Source organism: Zalophus californianus, chromosome X (assembly GCF_009762305.2).
Source record: "Zalophus californianus isolate mZalCal1 chromosome X, mZalCal1.pri.v2, whole genome shotgun sequence".
Lineage (NCBI taxonomy): Eukaryota > Metazoa > Chordata > Mammalia > Carnivora > Otariidae > Zalophus > Zalophus californianus.
This window is the reverse complement of record NC_045612.1, coordinates 48538196-48554795: the sequence shown is the minus strand read 5'-3', so window position 1 is coordinate 48554795 and position 16600 is coordinate 48538196. Positions and strand designations below refer to the sequence as shown.

The following is a 16600-nucleotide window of genomic DNA, read 5'->3' as shown; positions in this document are numbered from 1 at the left end:
TCAAAAAAAAAAAAAAATTCCAAACTGAGCTATGACCGGTAATGCTGGGCTATTCATTTTAATGAACGATAATTAACGATCATCACTTAAGTTCACAAGCAATTCCAGACCAATATAGATAAACCTAGCATGTTTTCAGGGGTTACTGCAGCATCATGAATTAAATTAAACATGAATTAAAGTGGTTTGTTTGACAAGCCAGTTTATTCTTCAAATCCTACTCATCTGGCAATGTAAATTTATGGGATTAGAGCCAGCAAAATAATAGAATTTTCACATCTTCTCTACTGTAGCTCTAACACACCCTGCTTGCCTCTCTATTTTATTTATATTATTTTAACAAACACACTCAGAGTTCAATTTTAGGTGCAGAATAACCACTGGATCATTCAAGAGGATATTTGCATGAAGCAGTAACAAAGGCATCATCTGAATAGTCAGTACTGGTTTTTCAGCACAATAAGTTTTCCATTTTGTTTAGTTCTCCCTCCTTAGAGGGCTCCCTGAACCTTGGTGCCCCACCAGATGGAATCTTCCTTGGCAGTACTCAGCTCTGTATTCTGTAGCTCCATGGATAACTGAGTTATGACCAACCAACCACTCAAATCTTAATTTTGAATGCCACATTTGAAATATTTCCAAATATTTTAAGAAGCACTGAATCATGCAAAGATTCTTTTCCTCTCTCATCTACAAAATTTTTCAAAGATAAGAAATTAGTTAATCTACCATTAACATAGCTTTAAAATGATTCCAAAGTTGACAAAACAACAGCAATCTTGAAATTCATTGGAAGTTCCACATGAGAAATTGTTTAAGGCCTCTCTTCATTTAAAGTGCAGAGCAACAAGGATTTCGATATCAACATGATTTTGAAAGTATCTGTTTTCTAATATTAGATTTCAAGATCATAATATAAAACCATATTTTAATATGACCCCAGTTTTTAATTTGTGTTTATGCATACATTTTGATGTAAAGGAATATGGTAAAATGCCAACAGTGATTATTTTGGCACCGTGGCATTACCAGTGATTTTTATTTTTTTATGTTTTTCTGAATTTTTCAAATCTCTTACAATAAGCAGATAGGCATTCCTTTTAAAATCCAAAAACAAAGGCATCATGGGGCACCTGGGTGGCTCGGTGGGTTAAGCACCCGACTCTTGATTTTGGTTCCGGTCATGGTCTCAGGGTCCTGAGTCCCAGCCCCAAGTCAGACACCCTGCTCAGCAGGAAGTCTGCTTGAGAGTCTCTTTCTTTCTCAAATAAAAAAATCTTTAAAAAAAACACAAAGGCATCATTTAAAAGGTTTAATCTGTTTTGCTTTTTATATTAAATGAAGCTTAGTTGTGGAAATAGGCAAGCAAACCAACATACCTTTTGATTAAATGGGCTCGGCTGTTCACATAGTTGGAATCAAAGGAATAGTTTTCAGTCTGCAATGGGAAAAAAAATTAAAAAGGTTACATAGATGATTCATGAAAAGAGCCAAACTGTCCTACTTAGAGGGAATTTTTCTGCTGGGCGAGAAGCAATGAATGAATCACAAACCGAAGCCGTAGTGGGGTAACAGCCTGAGGAATGCCTGCCGCTGTGGAGGCAGCCCTCACCTGCAGACCAAGATGAAATTGATATAAACAGCCCCTAGAATACAGATGGCTACTGACCATGCAAGCACTTAGAGGAAGAGCCAGCATGACCCACAATCTTTACAGAAACTAATTGTTTCCCATTCCCAGTGGATATAATTCTGTGCCCATCAAATTGACTGGAAGTTCAAAGGTATTTTTATTAGTAGTAGTTAATTAACATGTTAAAATATTTATTCCATAGATATGGAAATGCAGGCAAGGTAATCCCCTACTGTGGATTTAAACTCTGCACTTCCCTTTGTTTTAAGACATTTTGCTCAGCACTGGTTATGCAGGAAGGCCTTCGTTTTATCACAGATATAAAGGCAAACAAGTATTATGCCTGAAACCGGGTGAAGGGCAGTCCACAGGGGGTGCCAAAGCCTTTCATGTGAAACATGAAGTTTGCAAGCAAACGCTGTCTCAGCTCCTATCATTAAAACACGACTGCCTAATCTGGTTACAGTAGACTGCCTGAGCAACAGCTTTACAAAAGCAAATGCAGAATACCTGCCAGATGAAAGAGATGGGAAAACACCCAAAGGGGGCAGCCTTGGAAGGTGGGAATGCAGGGCAAAGTTGACACCGAAGTAACTGAAAGTCCTAGTAAAATGAATCTTACCCCCAACACTAAAGTACTACTCTCACTGAACCATTATATATACTGGAAAATGCCTAAATGCATCTCCATCCTCCTGCTTTCCTACCAGACATCCTCACCATGCTCACCATTCCTTGGGGCCTCCTGAAATCACTTCAACTAAAAGTGCCTGAAAAAGGAAACACAATAGCTGTCTAGCTAACAAAACAGCAGATTCCTTTCAGATGACTACCTGTCAGACATTAACTGTGCAGGGCCCTTAGATGCAGCTTTTTGTTTCAACGAACTCAGAGTTTGGTAGAAGAGAAAACAGATTAGGTGATAGCAAATCCAACCCCCACATGAGTACCAAACAGCTAACAGTTAGGGTAGGGACCCTAAGTATCTAGAGTAGGTGGGGAGGGCAGTGGTGAGTAGGTGGGAGAAAGGAGGAGAGAGTATTGTGAAGAAAACTAAATCCCACCATTGTCTTGTATTTACTCAGGCATGCTCATGCCCTCTACATGCTCCTCATTTGAAGATGGGCTCTGTAATATCCACTCACACTGCTTTTATCTAGAGGATAAAATCCCCTTTAATGTAAACCACAAATGATTTTTGGTTCTGTTGGAAGGGATGAATTGGGAGAGCAAAAAATCAAAAGGGTCAGTTCGTTTCTAATTTGTTCATAAGAAAATGGATGCTGAAATTGTTGCAAATATAATTACAGGAAGAAGAGGCAAACTTGAAGCTACATTGGGAATATAATGCTGGAAGTATTGCTGGAACAGGTTATCCATCAGTCAGTCAAGCAACAAGCATTTCTTGAATTAATTTATTATACCAACATAATAGGCAAAAATTGTGCTGGGTAAGTGCGCTCTTTTATGATATTCAATACAATATATAATTTAACAAGTGGAAGTTTCCACCTGCCAAAAAGCATGCTATCCAATTAAAACAGGAAACTGATTAAGTAACTCAGGAGTTCAATGACTAGTTTCACTGTGCAACCTTGGGTAAATTACCTAATTTCTGCATGCCTCACTGTCTTCCTACATAAAATAGGGACAATAGAACAAGAATCCAAAGGGGAAGTTCAGCTGAATTTATCATGACTCGTGGTGGAAATGGTGGGAATCCTTATCCCCTGCTTTCTACAGAACCTGAAGCACTAGACATGAGGCAGATTTCTAGAACCAATTTTCCCATAGTGGGTGGGACTATGTTGAGTCATCCATTGTCTTTTTGTTTTTGTAATTGGTCTCAGGTCTCTTTGTGAGGCCACTTGATTGGAGTTATGGAAACAACCTATGAAACAGAATTATTCTAATTGATAGCATACACTATTCTGACCCCATTAATACTACAATCCAAACAACTGAGCTAATTGGCCATAGATAGCCTATTATGGGTCCGTGTATATTTGATGTCAAGTGTTCTTGCTCATATTGATTCAAGGTATGTGCTCAAACCCAACTTCTGTGCATTGAAAGGGTACATTTTTTCCACACTTCAGATGAAGCAAAAAATAAGACTCAGACCACCCTGAAGAAAGAAACAATCTCTTTTAATGAATAGCTTGCATGTCTGAAGCCAGTGGTTCTCAGCCCTAATGCACATTAGAATCAACTAGGGAACTTTGGGGTTTTAAAAATACTGTTGGCAAGGTCCCACTCCAAGAGATTCTGTGGTAAGTGGCCTGGAGTGGGGTCCAGGCATTGGTATTTTTTAAAGCTTCCCAGGTACTTCTAATGCATATCCAGAGGAGAGAACTGTCCTAAACAAAGGACTGACCACAGGCTTTGACCTGATGTGCTGTGTTTTCTAATGCAAGCCCAGCTGTTTAGAAGATGGCATCTCTTCTGTCAGATTATTTATCAAAGTCATCTCAACATAGGCTAAAGAACCAGAGCAGAAATGCACTTTCTAAAGAAGTAATAAAAGAGCGTCTCTTTTTTTGCATGAAAGTATTGGCTCCTGGTTAGCTTTATTTAATCAAAATTTGCTTGACATTATTCCAATCCCCTCTCTAAGTATTCTAAATGGCAAATAACATGAAACATTTGAGAGGGGAAATTTTCTCTAAATGTCACATTAATTTCACTAGGAAATGTCCCCATCTCTAATGAGACAGCCAAGTTAACACAGGAACACAGTAAAGAGACGAGAAAAACATTTGTTTCTGAAAAAACAAATTTTGACATTAAAAAATGGGTCTAGAGCAAACTTTTATTTTCAGTCTCCATGGAATGGAAAATAAGAGTCACTTTCTTACCATTTAATATATTTCTCCCAAATCCTTTCTTTAATTAGAAGTGTTTATCCTAGGAACTCATTGAGAACAGACTTCTCACTTGGCTTAGGTTTAATAGCACCTTGATTTTCTGAAAACCTAAAGAATAAGTGCTTCTGTATAGCTGAGATTTTTAGATAGCTTAGGGCTTTCCTCTTCAAGGACTAAAACTTTGACTTAAAATCCTAACCATTCTGCCTTGTTTCTGAAGGGTATCATACAGTTGTTTATTGGTTACTTAGGAGCACCCTTCTAAACATAAATCACTGTACCACACAGGTTTTGCCGGTATACTCACTGACCCCAAAGTGCTCTGGTTTTTGAGTTCTTGCCTTTAATTTTTAACGTATGTCCTTCACCACCTTGCTATCAAACACTCAGTATTATTACTTCTCAGTGCTATCAATATATCAAAAACAGCTCCTCTTCCATTTCAAGTTTGATCCTTCTACTCTACTGTGTTCTTAGAAACTATATTTGTCTAGAAAACAAGAGTTAAGATCTGGGCAGAGAGCTGAAATATTGTTGTTCTAAGAGGGAAATTACATGATCTTTAATATAGAGACTTTTGTGTAATGTTTTGGTTCTTGTTTTTTGTTTTTTTACCTGCTTTGGAGTCTTCTTTGATTACTACTTCCTATCCTGAGCTCCTCCTTTCTGGATATACGAGGTTTCCAGCAAGACTTCTGGGTGGGTAGTATGATATTATGTCTCTATGTTAATAAGTCTGGCACATCACAAATCAAATTCTTCCATTTTGTCAGGCCCCCAAGGTACCAGAATGTCCTACTTTAATTGTCATTTTGCATTACTTTTACAGTTCACTGAATTTTACCCTAGTCTGGAAGAGTGACTGTGACTCTCTCAGCACCACATTTATCACCAGGAAAGATTTCAACCCAAAGGAAAAAGAAACCAATAAATGCAGCTCTCCAAGACTAGAATCTTTGCCCAGTAGCACAAATCCCCAGGTCACTACACAAAGCTAAAAAAGGTTGCAGACACTGAGATTAGAACAGAGAATCCTCAAACCTTAAGGTTTTCATTTGAAAATGAATAGCCATTTTAAAATACACTTTAAAAGTCCCATCAAACTGAAAAACATCCTAATTGCAATCTGCTAATTATTTTGTTTTAATTTTTAACTCTTAATCATTTTAGCAATACAAACAGGAAAACTGGAATCACAAATCAGATGCACAGCAAAGTGATTTTAAAATGCTCGTCCTTTTTTTAACTGCTGATGTCTAATAATGATAATTGTACTTATGGATCAATGACGAAAAGGCCTATAACCTTTTCTAAAACCGAATGCTGTTTTAGATGTTCAAATGACATCTCTTCACAAAGGCATTGTTAGGAAATGAATTGACAAATGGCTTTTTCCTACTTCCTATCCCCAACACATAAAAATGAAAATGTAAATTCTATATAAAAATAAAGCCAGCATGCCTCCAGCTAGAATGTATATTCAAAGACTCATCCATCCAGACAGCAGCAGCTGAAGCAGGAATTAGTGAAGATAGAATAAAAGGCACCATCCCTGAAGCTGCCATCACTAGAAAGCTCATATTTACCCTGAACTGGAAAACAAGCCAAGTAAGCTCCCAGTAACTATGCCTACACACATCTCAGGCCTAATTCTCATTCATTCTCTCTCTCTATCCTCCCCTTCCCTCCCTATGTCCCCTCCCCTTCCTCTCTCTCTCTCTCTCTCTCACATGCACAGTCACAAACATCCATTTTGACTACAGTGAGCAATATGGTATAGTGGGATAACCTGAATTCCCTCCCCATGTTTGTCACTGACTAAATGATGGCCTTGAATAAATCACCGTATCCCTCTTTAAGCCTTAATTTATCTATCTATAAAATGAAGAGAATAACCCAAATGATGTCAGTGTTCCCTTTAAGCTCCAAAAATTCTAGGATTCTAAAACAAAAGGCTCTAATTCATTCATTCATTCATTCATCCATTCAATAAACATGCACCAACCCCTGCAGATGAAAAAAAAAAAAAAAAAAGACAGAGGCTGCACCTGCAAGGAGGTCACAAACTAATGGACTTCTTACCAGGGATGGTTAAAATGTCAGCCATTCAGGAAAAAAAAAAACATGAAAAATACATACACACACAAAGAATGACACATACTCTCCTGCAGATACATGTATATACTTATATACAGGCTGCTAGAGTACAACTTTGAGGATTACACTGCAACTTCATAGAGCTAAATAGTACCATGATGTCTTGATGAGAGTAGGTGACTCACAGAGGAGGATCTGGCCTTTATGTTTCTTACACATACTAAGTCACATCATAAATGAAGGCAACCTCTCTCTCCTGTCAAATGGGTTATAAAATTCTTAAAGTTTTTAGAACGAGTGCATGTATCTGTTCCTTTAGCTCCATTTCCACAGCCTTCCTCACCTTGTGCCACTGTTTTCTCATGTGTATTTGCCTTTTACTCCAGCCCATTCTGCAAAATGCCATGTGGATAATCTTCCTCCCCCATTGCTTTCATCACAGCACTTCTCTTTCCAAGGGTTTAAGGAACTCTTTACAGGGGTTTCTTGATGGATTCAGCATTAAATCTAAATTAAATCTTTAGTTGAGTGGTCATCCAAAATCAGTCCTCTACTTCTCCCATATCTAATTTCCCTCATTTTTAATACATCTACATCACTAGTCATGCCACATTACTTAGCATTTTCTCAGCACTGTGTGCAGACTGTGCAATGTAGTTATGCATTTCCTCAGGTTCTATGATTATTTCATGTGTAGTATATCAGTTCATCCTCCAACTGGACTGGAAGCTCTCTTTTGAGTCCTCACTGCCACATTGCTAGACACTTAGCAAGTATTCACAAAATGCATCAGTGAATGAACAGAGAAGAGCTGGAAGAGGTTAATAATGAGGCTACTTATCACAATTAAAGCAGATGATCAATTCTATTAGGCCAACCGGTCCTGTTTCTTCAGAAAGCATCCATTCTACACACTGCCTTCTGTAGTTACAATTTGTTCTCTGTCCTCACCCCCAACCATTACCTTATAAAGATACAGTAGTCTGTATATAACTGCCAGGGATAAGCTGACACACTTTGGTGCTGTCTGCCCATCTAAATCCATCAGTCCTGCCACATCTCTGGAAATGGCAGCAGTAGCACAAGATCGTGTTTTCAAACCAAAGCAGATAAAATTTCTGTAAGAAGATAAGGCTCTACCAGATTGCAGTCCTCTGAGTCACAGATTGACAGTGGCAGCTACTTTTCTACATGTGAAAGAGAACTCTAGGATTCCAGTGGCTTTCCAGACAGGGCTATCTACAGGGCAACACAGACCATGTGGTTAACTAACATCCAACAAGTCAAGTTGAAAGAGTTCCCCTCTTGGTAGCCTTTCATCATCACTCCTAAAATTTCACTAGCACCATCAATGTGGTCACACTACCTAGAGCTGACAAAGAACACAGCCTAGGGAAAGTGCTTTTCTCTGCCTTCATTGTTGATTGGGCCAAAGTTGTGCCTTTAGAAGAGCAACCCAGTTGCAAATTTTACTACAAAGATCTCCTTGAGAAACACAGCAGCTTTCTGCAGGAATCCATGCAATTCAGAGGCAAAAGCCTGCTGCAAGACCAGGCTAAGCACTATACCATTAAACAGATGAGCAAAGGCTTCTGAATAAGGCTCTGGGCTCTTTTTCTAAGCGTTCTGTGGGGTACGGTGCACTATAAAATAGTATCTGCTTATAAAAAGCTCTCAGGCCCCAGTTAATGCCTATTCTATGCACAAATGCAAAATCAACAAGACTTCAGCGTGAGTAAAAATAGCTTAAGAGTAAATAAGATGAATCCACAATCATGTGAGTCACACTATCGCATTCCACATAAACAAAATCCACCCTGAGAAGCAAATAGCTATCAATCACATTTGCCAGTGGAACAAACCCCGGAGTCCAATCACCATCCCTAAATATGTAACTACAACATATTAAAGCTATTTTGCAGGCACAGAGCGCCTTTCATCCCCAATATCAAAGTACTTTACAAGCAGGTGCCAACTGCTATTCCCCTCTTAAAGAGCCAAGAAGACAAACAGACAGGTTAAGTGCTACAGCCATGTTAAATACTGACTCAGCCAGAACATGCCACCAAAACAAGGACAGTAAGAAAAATTCCCAGGAGCACTGTTCTTGGCATTACCAACTACCGAGACAGAAAGCAAACCCAAGATGGTAACATCAAGGAAGTGATTAGTCTGCTTTATACCTATTTTCCTCAGAATGACTTTCTTAGTTCCTTTCAGAGAGTGAATCAGGATAGTCTAGTCTAGCAGTTAGACAAAGACAAATTTGGCACACACTAACTGAAGGTAGTCCTCCAGTCCCAGCTGGAGAGCCCAGTCACATAGTCCAAGGGACCCAGGAATGAGCCACTTTCATCCCTAGACCTTGGTGACTATTTCAACTGTCCTTTCGAGGCACTGGCAACCATCTTTACAAGGTGACCTAACATGACTAGTGATGACTTTACAGGGTAGCTCTGATTTCAGAAACTATGACTTGGTAAAGTTAGCCCAACTGACAATAAGAAACATATGTAAGACCTCCCACAAGAAATGGCCCAGGGATTCACAGATGAGCTCTCCTGAATACAGCCTATGTTTGAGCCCTTCTGGCTCAGGGAAGGCACAGCACACTCTCAGAATCTGAGCTGGTCCATTCCTTTCTGCTAAATTCTAATTTACTGGTGCCTCAAATCTCTGCTGTTTAGCAGCTATGGAGCCCGAACTTCCTGCAGAGTATAATTTCTATTGAGGAACCTTGTCAGCTGAAAAGACTTAAAATATTTGGAGGGAAAACAGTGGGTGGCCCTGTGCTTGTGGGCCAAAACAACACCCCCCAAATCCAATTCCAACCCCAATCTCATTGTTTATATTATACATCACTTAAAACCCAGTTGCCTCCACAAGCTTATTTAAGATTGAAGGAGTAACAGCCTTTGGCATATCATTCTAAATTCATTTCCCTGGTACTAGCTTGTTGCTCGAGCTTGTAACATGTAATCATGCTGACCAAAAAGAGTCAAGTAATATACAGTCTTAGAAATTGTGAATGTGTTAGCTTGATGTTTTCTAATTATATATAATACAATAGACCATTTTCCTGTTTGTGGTCAATGAAATTCTCCATAGTTCTCTTTTGGTGCAGCTATTTTGATTACTGCCATGGCAAACAGAAGATATCTCAGTTCAGTGGAATATGTAGAGTCAAAGATGTGCATACACAGCATCCAGTTATATTCACTGTCACAAAAAATATAAACAGATTATTTATTTCTGATCTTTTAAGTACTAATTTTGAATTTAATGAGGCATGATAAATATTTCTCAAAATCAGACTCCATGGTTGCTTAACGTTGGCAACCCTCTAATTATGTCTGTAGTTTAAATAAAGGGCATTGGACAATGAAGGAAATCCACAGTAGCCTCCATTTTCTAGCAACTTAAACAAGCAATGCAGCAAATCAGTGTTGGAGGCAAGAAAGCGCTCAAACTTTAGCATCATTTCATGAACGATAAATGAGAAGCATAGGAAGAGGATTCAAGAAAGTAATGGAAATGTTTACTCATTCTCTAAAAGCCCCTACCTGTCCTCCCAAATCTTAATATACTTTCTCATTTTATGCAGGGTGTGAGGTAAGGGCAGATTAGAATCTGACCTGATTTGAAAACAGAGATTAATCAAAAGGCTACTATCTGACATAAGAGTGCTGGCAGCCATGCATAGTAAAGCCATAATTACACCTCACAAAGTGACTAATATTATCAGCAGCTTGAAACTGTCAGAGTATTAGAAATCTGTAATGCAGTTATGCAATGCACAAACAGAACAACAATTACTAAGGCATCTTGCATTTATAAGGAACTTTACATCACAAAGAACTTCAGAATGTTTAACAAGCTGTTATAAAAAAGGAATCATTTTCTCCCACAGCTGAAACAAAATAGTCGTACCGGTAACAGTAAATAAAAAGGGTTTCAGGAGAGAGAAAAATTACTAAACCTTAGAGAAGCCATAAGGGAAATGAATATCTTTAGATGGGCAGAAAATAGACACCCAAGTTGAAAACTGGGGCTGAAGGTAGGTACATTTTCTACAGAGCTCATGGCACAGAACTGAAGAATTTTGCTTCTCATCCAGCCAGCAAGACATCCATGAGGTGCTTAATGACTGCAGTGGAGCAGACGCTGCCTGTTACTATCATCCTGAAAAAAGAATTAAGCGTTTGGAAAGGGACACAATACACAAAAACTTGCCATTTCTTTTCTTTCCTTCTCCCTTCCTCCCTCCCTCCCTCCCTTCCTTCCTTCCTTCCTTTCTTTCCTTCCTCCTTTTTGCCTTTTAACCAACATCAACTAGTTAATTCTCCTGCTACTATTAGGAGCTAAATAAGTATTATTAACCCCACTAATGGCAGGACAGAACAGGTTAAGAGATTTGCTCTCTACTAGTGAGAAGCGGTGTCACATTTGCAGCTAGAATTTGAGACGTTTCACTCCGTATCCTTCACTCACACCTCAAGGGCCACATCTCATTAGGATTCTAGAAAATGCAGTGAAATAGAAGTAATTAGGACTGGCTAACTGGGTATACTATTTGAGAAAAATAACCTAGCCTGCTTGAACATGACAGGTTCAAGGGTGGTGAACACAACTAGAGCAATTTCCTCCTGCAAGAAGATCAAAAAGTAATGAGGAGAGATTCGGGGCAATCCCTATCAAGATTCCAATGGCATTTTTTACAGAAGCAGGAAAAAACACTCCTAAAATTTTTATGGAACCACAAAAGACCCAACTAACCAAAGAAGTCCTAAGAAAGAAGAACAAAACAGGAGGCATCACACTTCCTCATTTCAAGGTATGCTATGAAGCCATAGTCATCACAACAGTATGGTATTGGCAGAAAAAAACAAGAGAAATAAGCCAATGGAACAGAACTGGGAGCTCAGAAACAAACACAAGTACATAAGGTCAACAGGCATGAGGTGATATCTTACTGTGGTTTTAACTTGCATTTCATTACATCCCTAGTACTTATTTATCATATACCTAGAAGTTTATACCTTTTGAACACCTTCCTCCAATTTCCCCTCCCCCGCCGCCTCTGGTAACCTCAAGTCTGACCTTTATTTCTGTGAATTCGGTGTTGTGTTTCTTAATTCCATATATAAGTGAGATCATACAGTATTTGTTCTTCTCTGACTTATTTCACTAAGCATAATGCCTTCAAGGTCTGGCCATGTTATCGCAAATGGTAGTTGATAAGGGAGCAAAGAATCCTCAGTAGGAAAAGACACAATTATTTTCAATAAATGGTACTGGGATAATTAAATATTCACATGTAGAAAAATGAAACTGGACCCATGTCTTACACCACTCACAAAAATTAACTCAAAATGAATAAAATGCTTAAATATGAGACTTAAAACTATGAAACTCCTAGAAAAAAAAGAAAACAAAGAAAAAAAACTAGAAAAAAGAAACAAAGCTCCTTGATATGGGTTTTGGTAATGATTTTTTTGGATTTGACATCTAAAGCATAAGCAAAAAAATAAAAAACAAGTGGGACTCAGGGCGCTTGCATGGCTCAGTCAGTTGGGCCTCCGAATCTTCATTTCAGCTCAGGTCATGATCTTCGAGTCATGAGATCAAGCCCTGCATCAGCCCCGTGCTCAGCAGACAGTCTTCTTGAGATTCTCTCTCTCCCTCTGCCCCCAACTCAAATAAATAAGTAAATCTTAAAAAAAAAAAAACAAGTGGGACTAGATCAAGCTAAAAAGTTTCTGCACAGCAAAGAAGAAAAAAACCCATCAACAAAGTGAAAAAAAAAAACATGGAGTGGGAGAAATATTTGCAAGCCAGATATCTGATAAGAAGTTAATATCCAAAATACATACAAAACTCATACAACTCAATAGCAAAAATACAAATAACACAAATAAAACATGGGCAAAGGACTTGAATAGATATTTCTCTGAAGAAAATATAGAAAAAGCCAACAGGTACATGAAAAGATACCCAACATCACTAGTCATTAGGGAAATGCAAGTTAAAACGACAGTAAGATATCACCTCATGCCTGTTAGAATGTCCATCATCAAAAAGGCAAAAGAAGGGGGGGGGGAGCAAGATGGCAGAGGAGTAGGAGACCTGGATTTCGTCTGGTCTCAGGAATTCAGCTGAATAGGGATCAAACCATTCTGAACACCTACGAACTCAACAGGAGACCAAAGAAGAGAGTACCAACAACTCTCTGAACAGAGAAGCGACCACTTACTGGAAGGTAGGACGTGTGGAGAAGTGAATCTGAGGCGATATTCGGGAGGACAGACAGCGGGGGAGGGGGCCTCCGTCGGCCGCTTCTGGCAAATGATAGAGCTGCAGAGCACAAAATCGGAACTTTTAGAAGTCGGCTCTGCTGAGGGACATCGCTCCAGTGGCTAAGCGGGGGTGGAACACTCGCGGGACAGTGTGGTCTCAGGACCCTCGGGGTCACAGAAAGCCCGGGGGTGTCTGAGTGCAGCGGAGCTCCCAGGTATTGGAGCGGGGAAGCCGGCTGCAGAGACGGAGCCGAGGCGTGGGCTCTCAGCTCGGGGTTGCCATAAGCTGTGATCTGCGGCCCAGTCGGGCCACTGCTCCTCCAGCAGGGACCCAACAAGCGACAGAGCCGGGGAGACTCCCCTTCCTCCCCCAGGAGGAGCGGCGCGGGAGCGCACCGCAGGGATCTGCTGGGTTTGGAGACTCCACACGGGGTCAAGTGCCAGAGATAGAAACGCTCGGTCACAGGCCAGTGAGCACGGAGTGAGGCCGGAGACCAGGGAGAGGGGAGTGACTGCTTTTCTCTGGGGGCGCACTGAGGAGCGGGGCCCTGAGTTCTCAGCTCCTCCGAGTGGAGATTGGGAGGCCACCATTTTCACCCTGGTCCTCCAAAGCTGTACCAGAGCCTGCAGGGAACAAAAGTTCCCGAGAGCAAACCTGAGCAGCTTGCTTAGCCCGGACCGACAAGGGTGGGGCAATTCCGCCTCCGGCAAAGACATTTCGGAACCACGGCAACAGGCCCCTCCCCCAGAAGATCAGCAGGAACAGCCAGCAAGCCAAGACCAAGTTTACCGATCAAGGAGAACGGGAGAACTCCAGCGCTAAGAGAATACTGCACATAGAATTCATGGCTTTTTTTTACCATGATTCATTAGTTTTTCAAAGTTAATTTTTTAACTGTTTTTTTAATTTTTCTTTTTCCCTTTTTCAACCAACATCTTATCAATCCCTTTCTTTAAAAAAAACATTTTTTATTTTTCATTTTTAGAGTCATATTTTATCCCTTCATAGTAGTTACCCTTATTTTTGGCATATATATATATAAGTTGTTCTCTCTTTAAAATTTTGAGATACAGTTTCTTCTAAAAGATCAAAATATACCCTAAATGCCTAGTGTATGGCTTTGTTCTAGTCTCCTGCCTGATCACATTCTCTCCCTTTTTTTTTTAAATCTTCTTCTTTCTTTTTTCAAACAACTTCTGATCGTATCAATTCCTTTTATAAAATCTTTTATAATTTTCATCTTTACAGTCATCTTCCATCCCTTCATTGTATCAACCCTTATTTTGTACATATATAAGTCTTTCTTCCTTTAAAATTTTAGGAGGCACTTTTTTCTAACAGACCAAAATACGCCCAAAATCTAGTGTGTGGCACTGATCTATCCACCAGCCTGATCATATTTGATCATATTCGGGTTTTTTTGTATTGTTCTGTTTTTGTTTTTATCTTTTTCTTTCTGTTTTTTTTTTTCTTTTTTTTCTTTTCTCTTTCTTTTCTCTTTCTTTTTTCTTTCTTTCCCTTTCTTTTCCCCTGGTTTCAGGTCTTTTCTGATTTGTACAGAGTATATTTGCTGGGGACGTTGCTAACCTGTTAGCATTCTGTTCTCTCATTCATCTATTCTCCTCTGGACAAAATGACAAGACGAAAAAAATCACCTCAGCAAAAAGAACAAGAGATAGTACCATCAGCCAGGGACCTACTCAATAAAGACATTAGTACAATGTCGGTCCTCGAGTTCAGAATCATGACTTTAAAGATACCAGCTGGGCTGGAAAAAAGCATGGAAGTTATTAGAGAAACCCTTTCTGGAGAAATAAAAGAACTAAAATCTAACCAAGTCGAAATCAAAAAGGCTATTAATGAGGTGCAATCAAAAATGGGGGCACTAACTGCTAGGATAAATGAGGCAGAAGAGAGAATCAGCGATATAGAAGACCAAATGATGGAAAATAAAGAGGCTGAGAAAAAGAGAGAGAAACAACTACAGAATCACGAGGGCAGAATTCGAGAGATAAGCAATACAATAAGACAAAACAACATTAGAATAATTGGGATCCCAGAAGAAGAAAGAGAGAGAGGGGCAGAAGGTATATTGGAGCAAATTATAGCAGAGAACTTCCCTAATGTGGGGAAAGAAACAGGCATCAAAATCCAGGAGGCACAGAGAACCCCTCTCAAAATCAATAAAAACAAGTCAACACCCTGACATCTAATAGTAAAACTTACGAGTCTCAGAGACAAAGAGAAAATCCTGAAAGCAGCTCGGGAGAAGAGATATGTAACCTACAATGGTAGAAACATTAGATTGGCAACAGACCTATCCACAGAGACCTGGCAGTCCAGAAAGGACTGGCAAGATATCTTCAGAGCACTAAACGAGAAAAATATGCAGCCAAGAATACTATATCCAGCTAGGCTATCATTGAAAATAGAAGGAGAGATAAAAAACTTCCAGAACAAACAAAAACTAAAGGAATTTGCAAACACGAAACCAGCCCTCCAAGAAATATTGAGAGGGGTCCTCTAAGCAAAGAGAGAACCTAAAAGCAGCAAAGATCAGAAACGAACACAGACAACAGACAGTTAACAGTCACCTTACAGGTAATACAATGGCACTAAATTCATACCTTTCAATAGTTACCCTGAATGTAAATGGGCTCAATGCCCCAATCAAAAGACACAGGCTATCAGATTGGATTAAAAAACAAGACCCATCAATATGCTGTCTGCAAGAGACTCATTTTAGACCCAAAGACACCCCCAGATTGAAAGTGAGGGGGTGGAAAACCATTTACCATGCTAATGGACACCAAAAGAAAGCTGGGGTGGCAATACATTTATCAGACAAATTAGATTTTAAAACAAAGACTGTAATAAGAGATGAGGAAGGACACTATATCCTACTTAAAGGCTCTATCCAACAAGAAGATCTAACAATTGTAAATATCTATGCCCCTAACATGGGAGCAGCCAATTATATAAGGCAATTAATAACAAAAGCGAAGAAACACACTGACAACAATACAATAATAGTGGGGGACTTTAACACGCCCCTGACTGAAATGGACAGATCATCTAAGCAAAAGATCAAAAAGGAAATAAACACTTTAAATGACACACTGGACCAAATGGACTTCACAGACATATTCAGAACATTCCATCCCAAAGCTACGGAATACACATTCTTTTCTAGTGCCCATGGAACATTCTCCAGAATTGATCACATCAAGGGCACAAATCAGGTCTCAACCGGTACCAAAAGATTGGGATCATTCCCTGCATATTTTCAGACCACAATGCTTTGAACCTCGAACTCAATCACAAGAGGAAAGTCAGAAAGAACTCAAATACATGGAGGCTAAAGAGCATCCTACTAAAGAATGAATGGGTCAAGAGGAAATTAAAGAAGAATTAAAAAAATTCACGGAAACCAATGAAAAGGAAAACACAACTGTTCAAAATCTTTGGGATACAGCAAAGGCAGTCCTGAGAGGAAAGTATATAGCAATACAAGCCTTTCTCAAGAAACAAGAAAGGTCTCAAATACACAACCTAACCCTACACCTAAAGGAGCTGGAGAAACAACAGCAAATAAAGCCTAAACCCAGCAGGAGAAGAGAAATAATAAAGATCAGAGCAGATATCAATGAACTAGAAACCAAAAGAACAGTAGAACAGATCAACGAAAGTAGGAGCTGGTTCTTTG

The 16600-nt window shown here is 39.4% G+C and overlaps 1 protein-coding gene across 3 annotated transcripts in view; it reads right to left on the bottom strand.

The window, feature by feature from the left end:
- Positions 1-16600, bottom strand: part of PCDH19 (protocadherin 19) — a 124171-nt gene that overhangs the window by 56912 nt on the left and 50659 nt on the right. For all 3 annotated transcript variants that reach the window (XM_027609491.2, XM_027609492.2, XM_027609493.2), the window contains one exon: positions 1380-1438. In XM_027609491.2, the coding sequence (XP_027465292.1) occupies positions 1380-1438 (59 nt within the window). The remainder of the gene's footprint in view (positions 1-1379; positions 1439-16600) is intronic.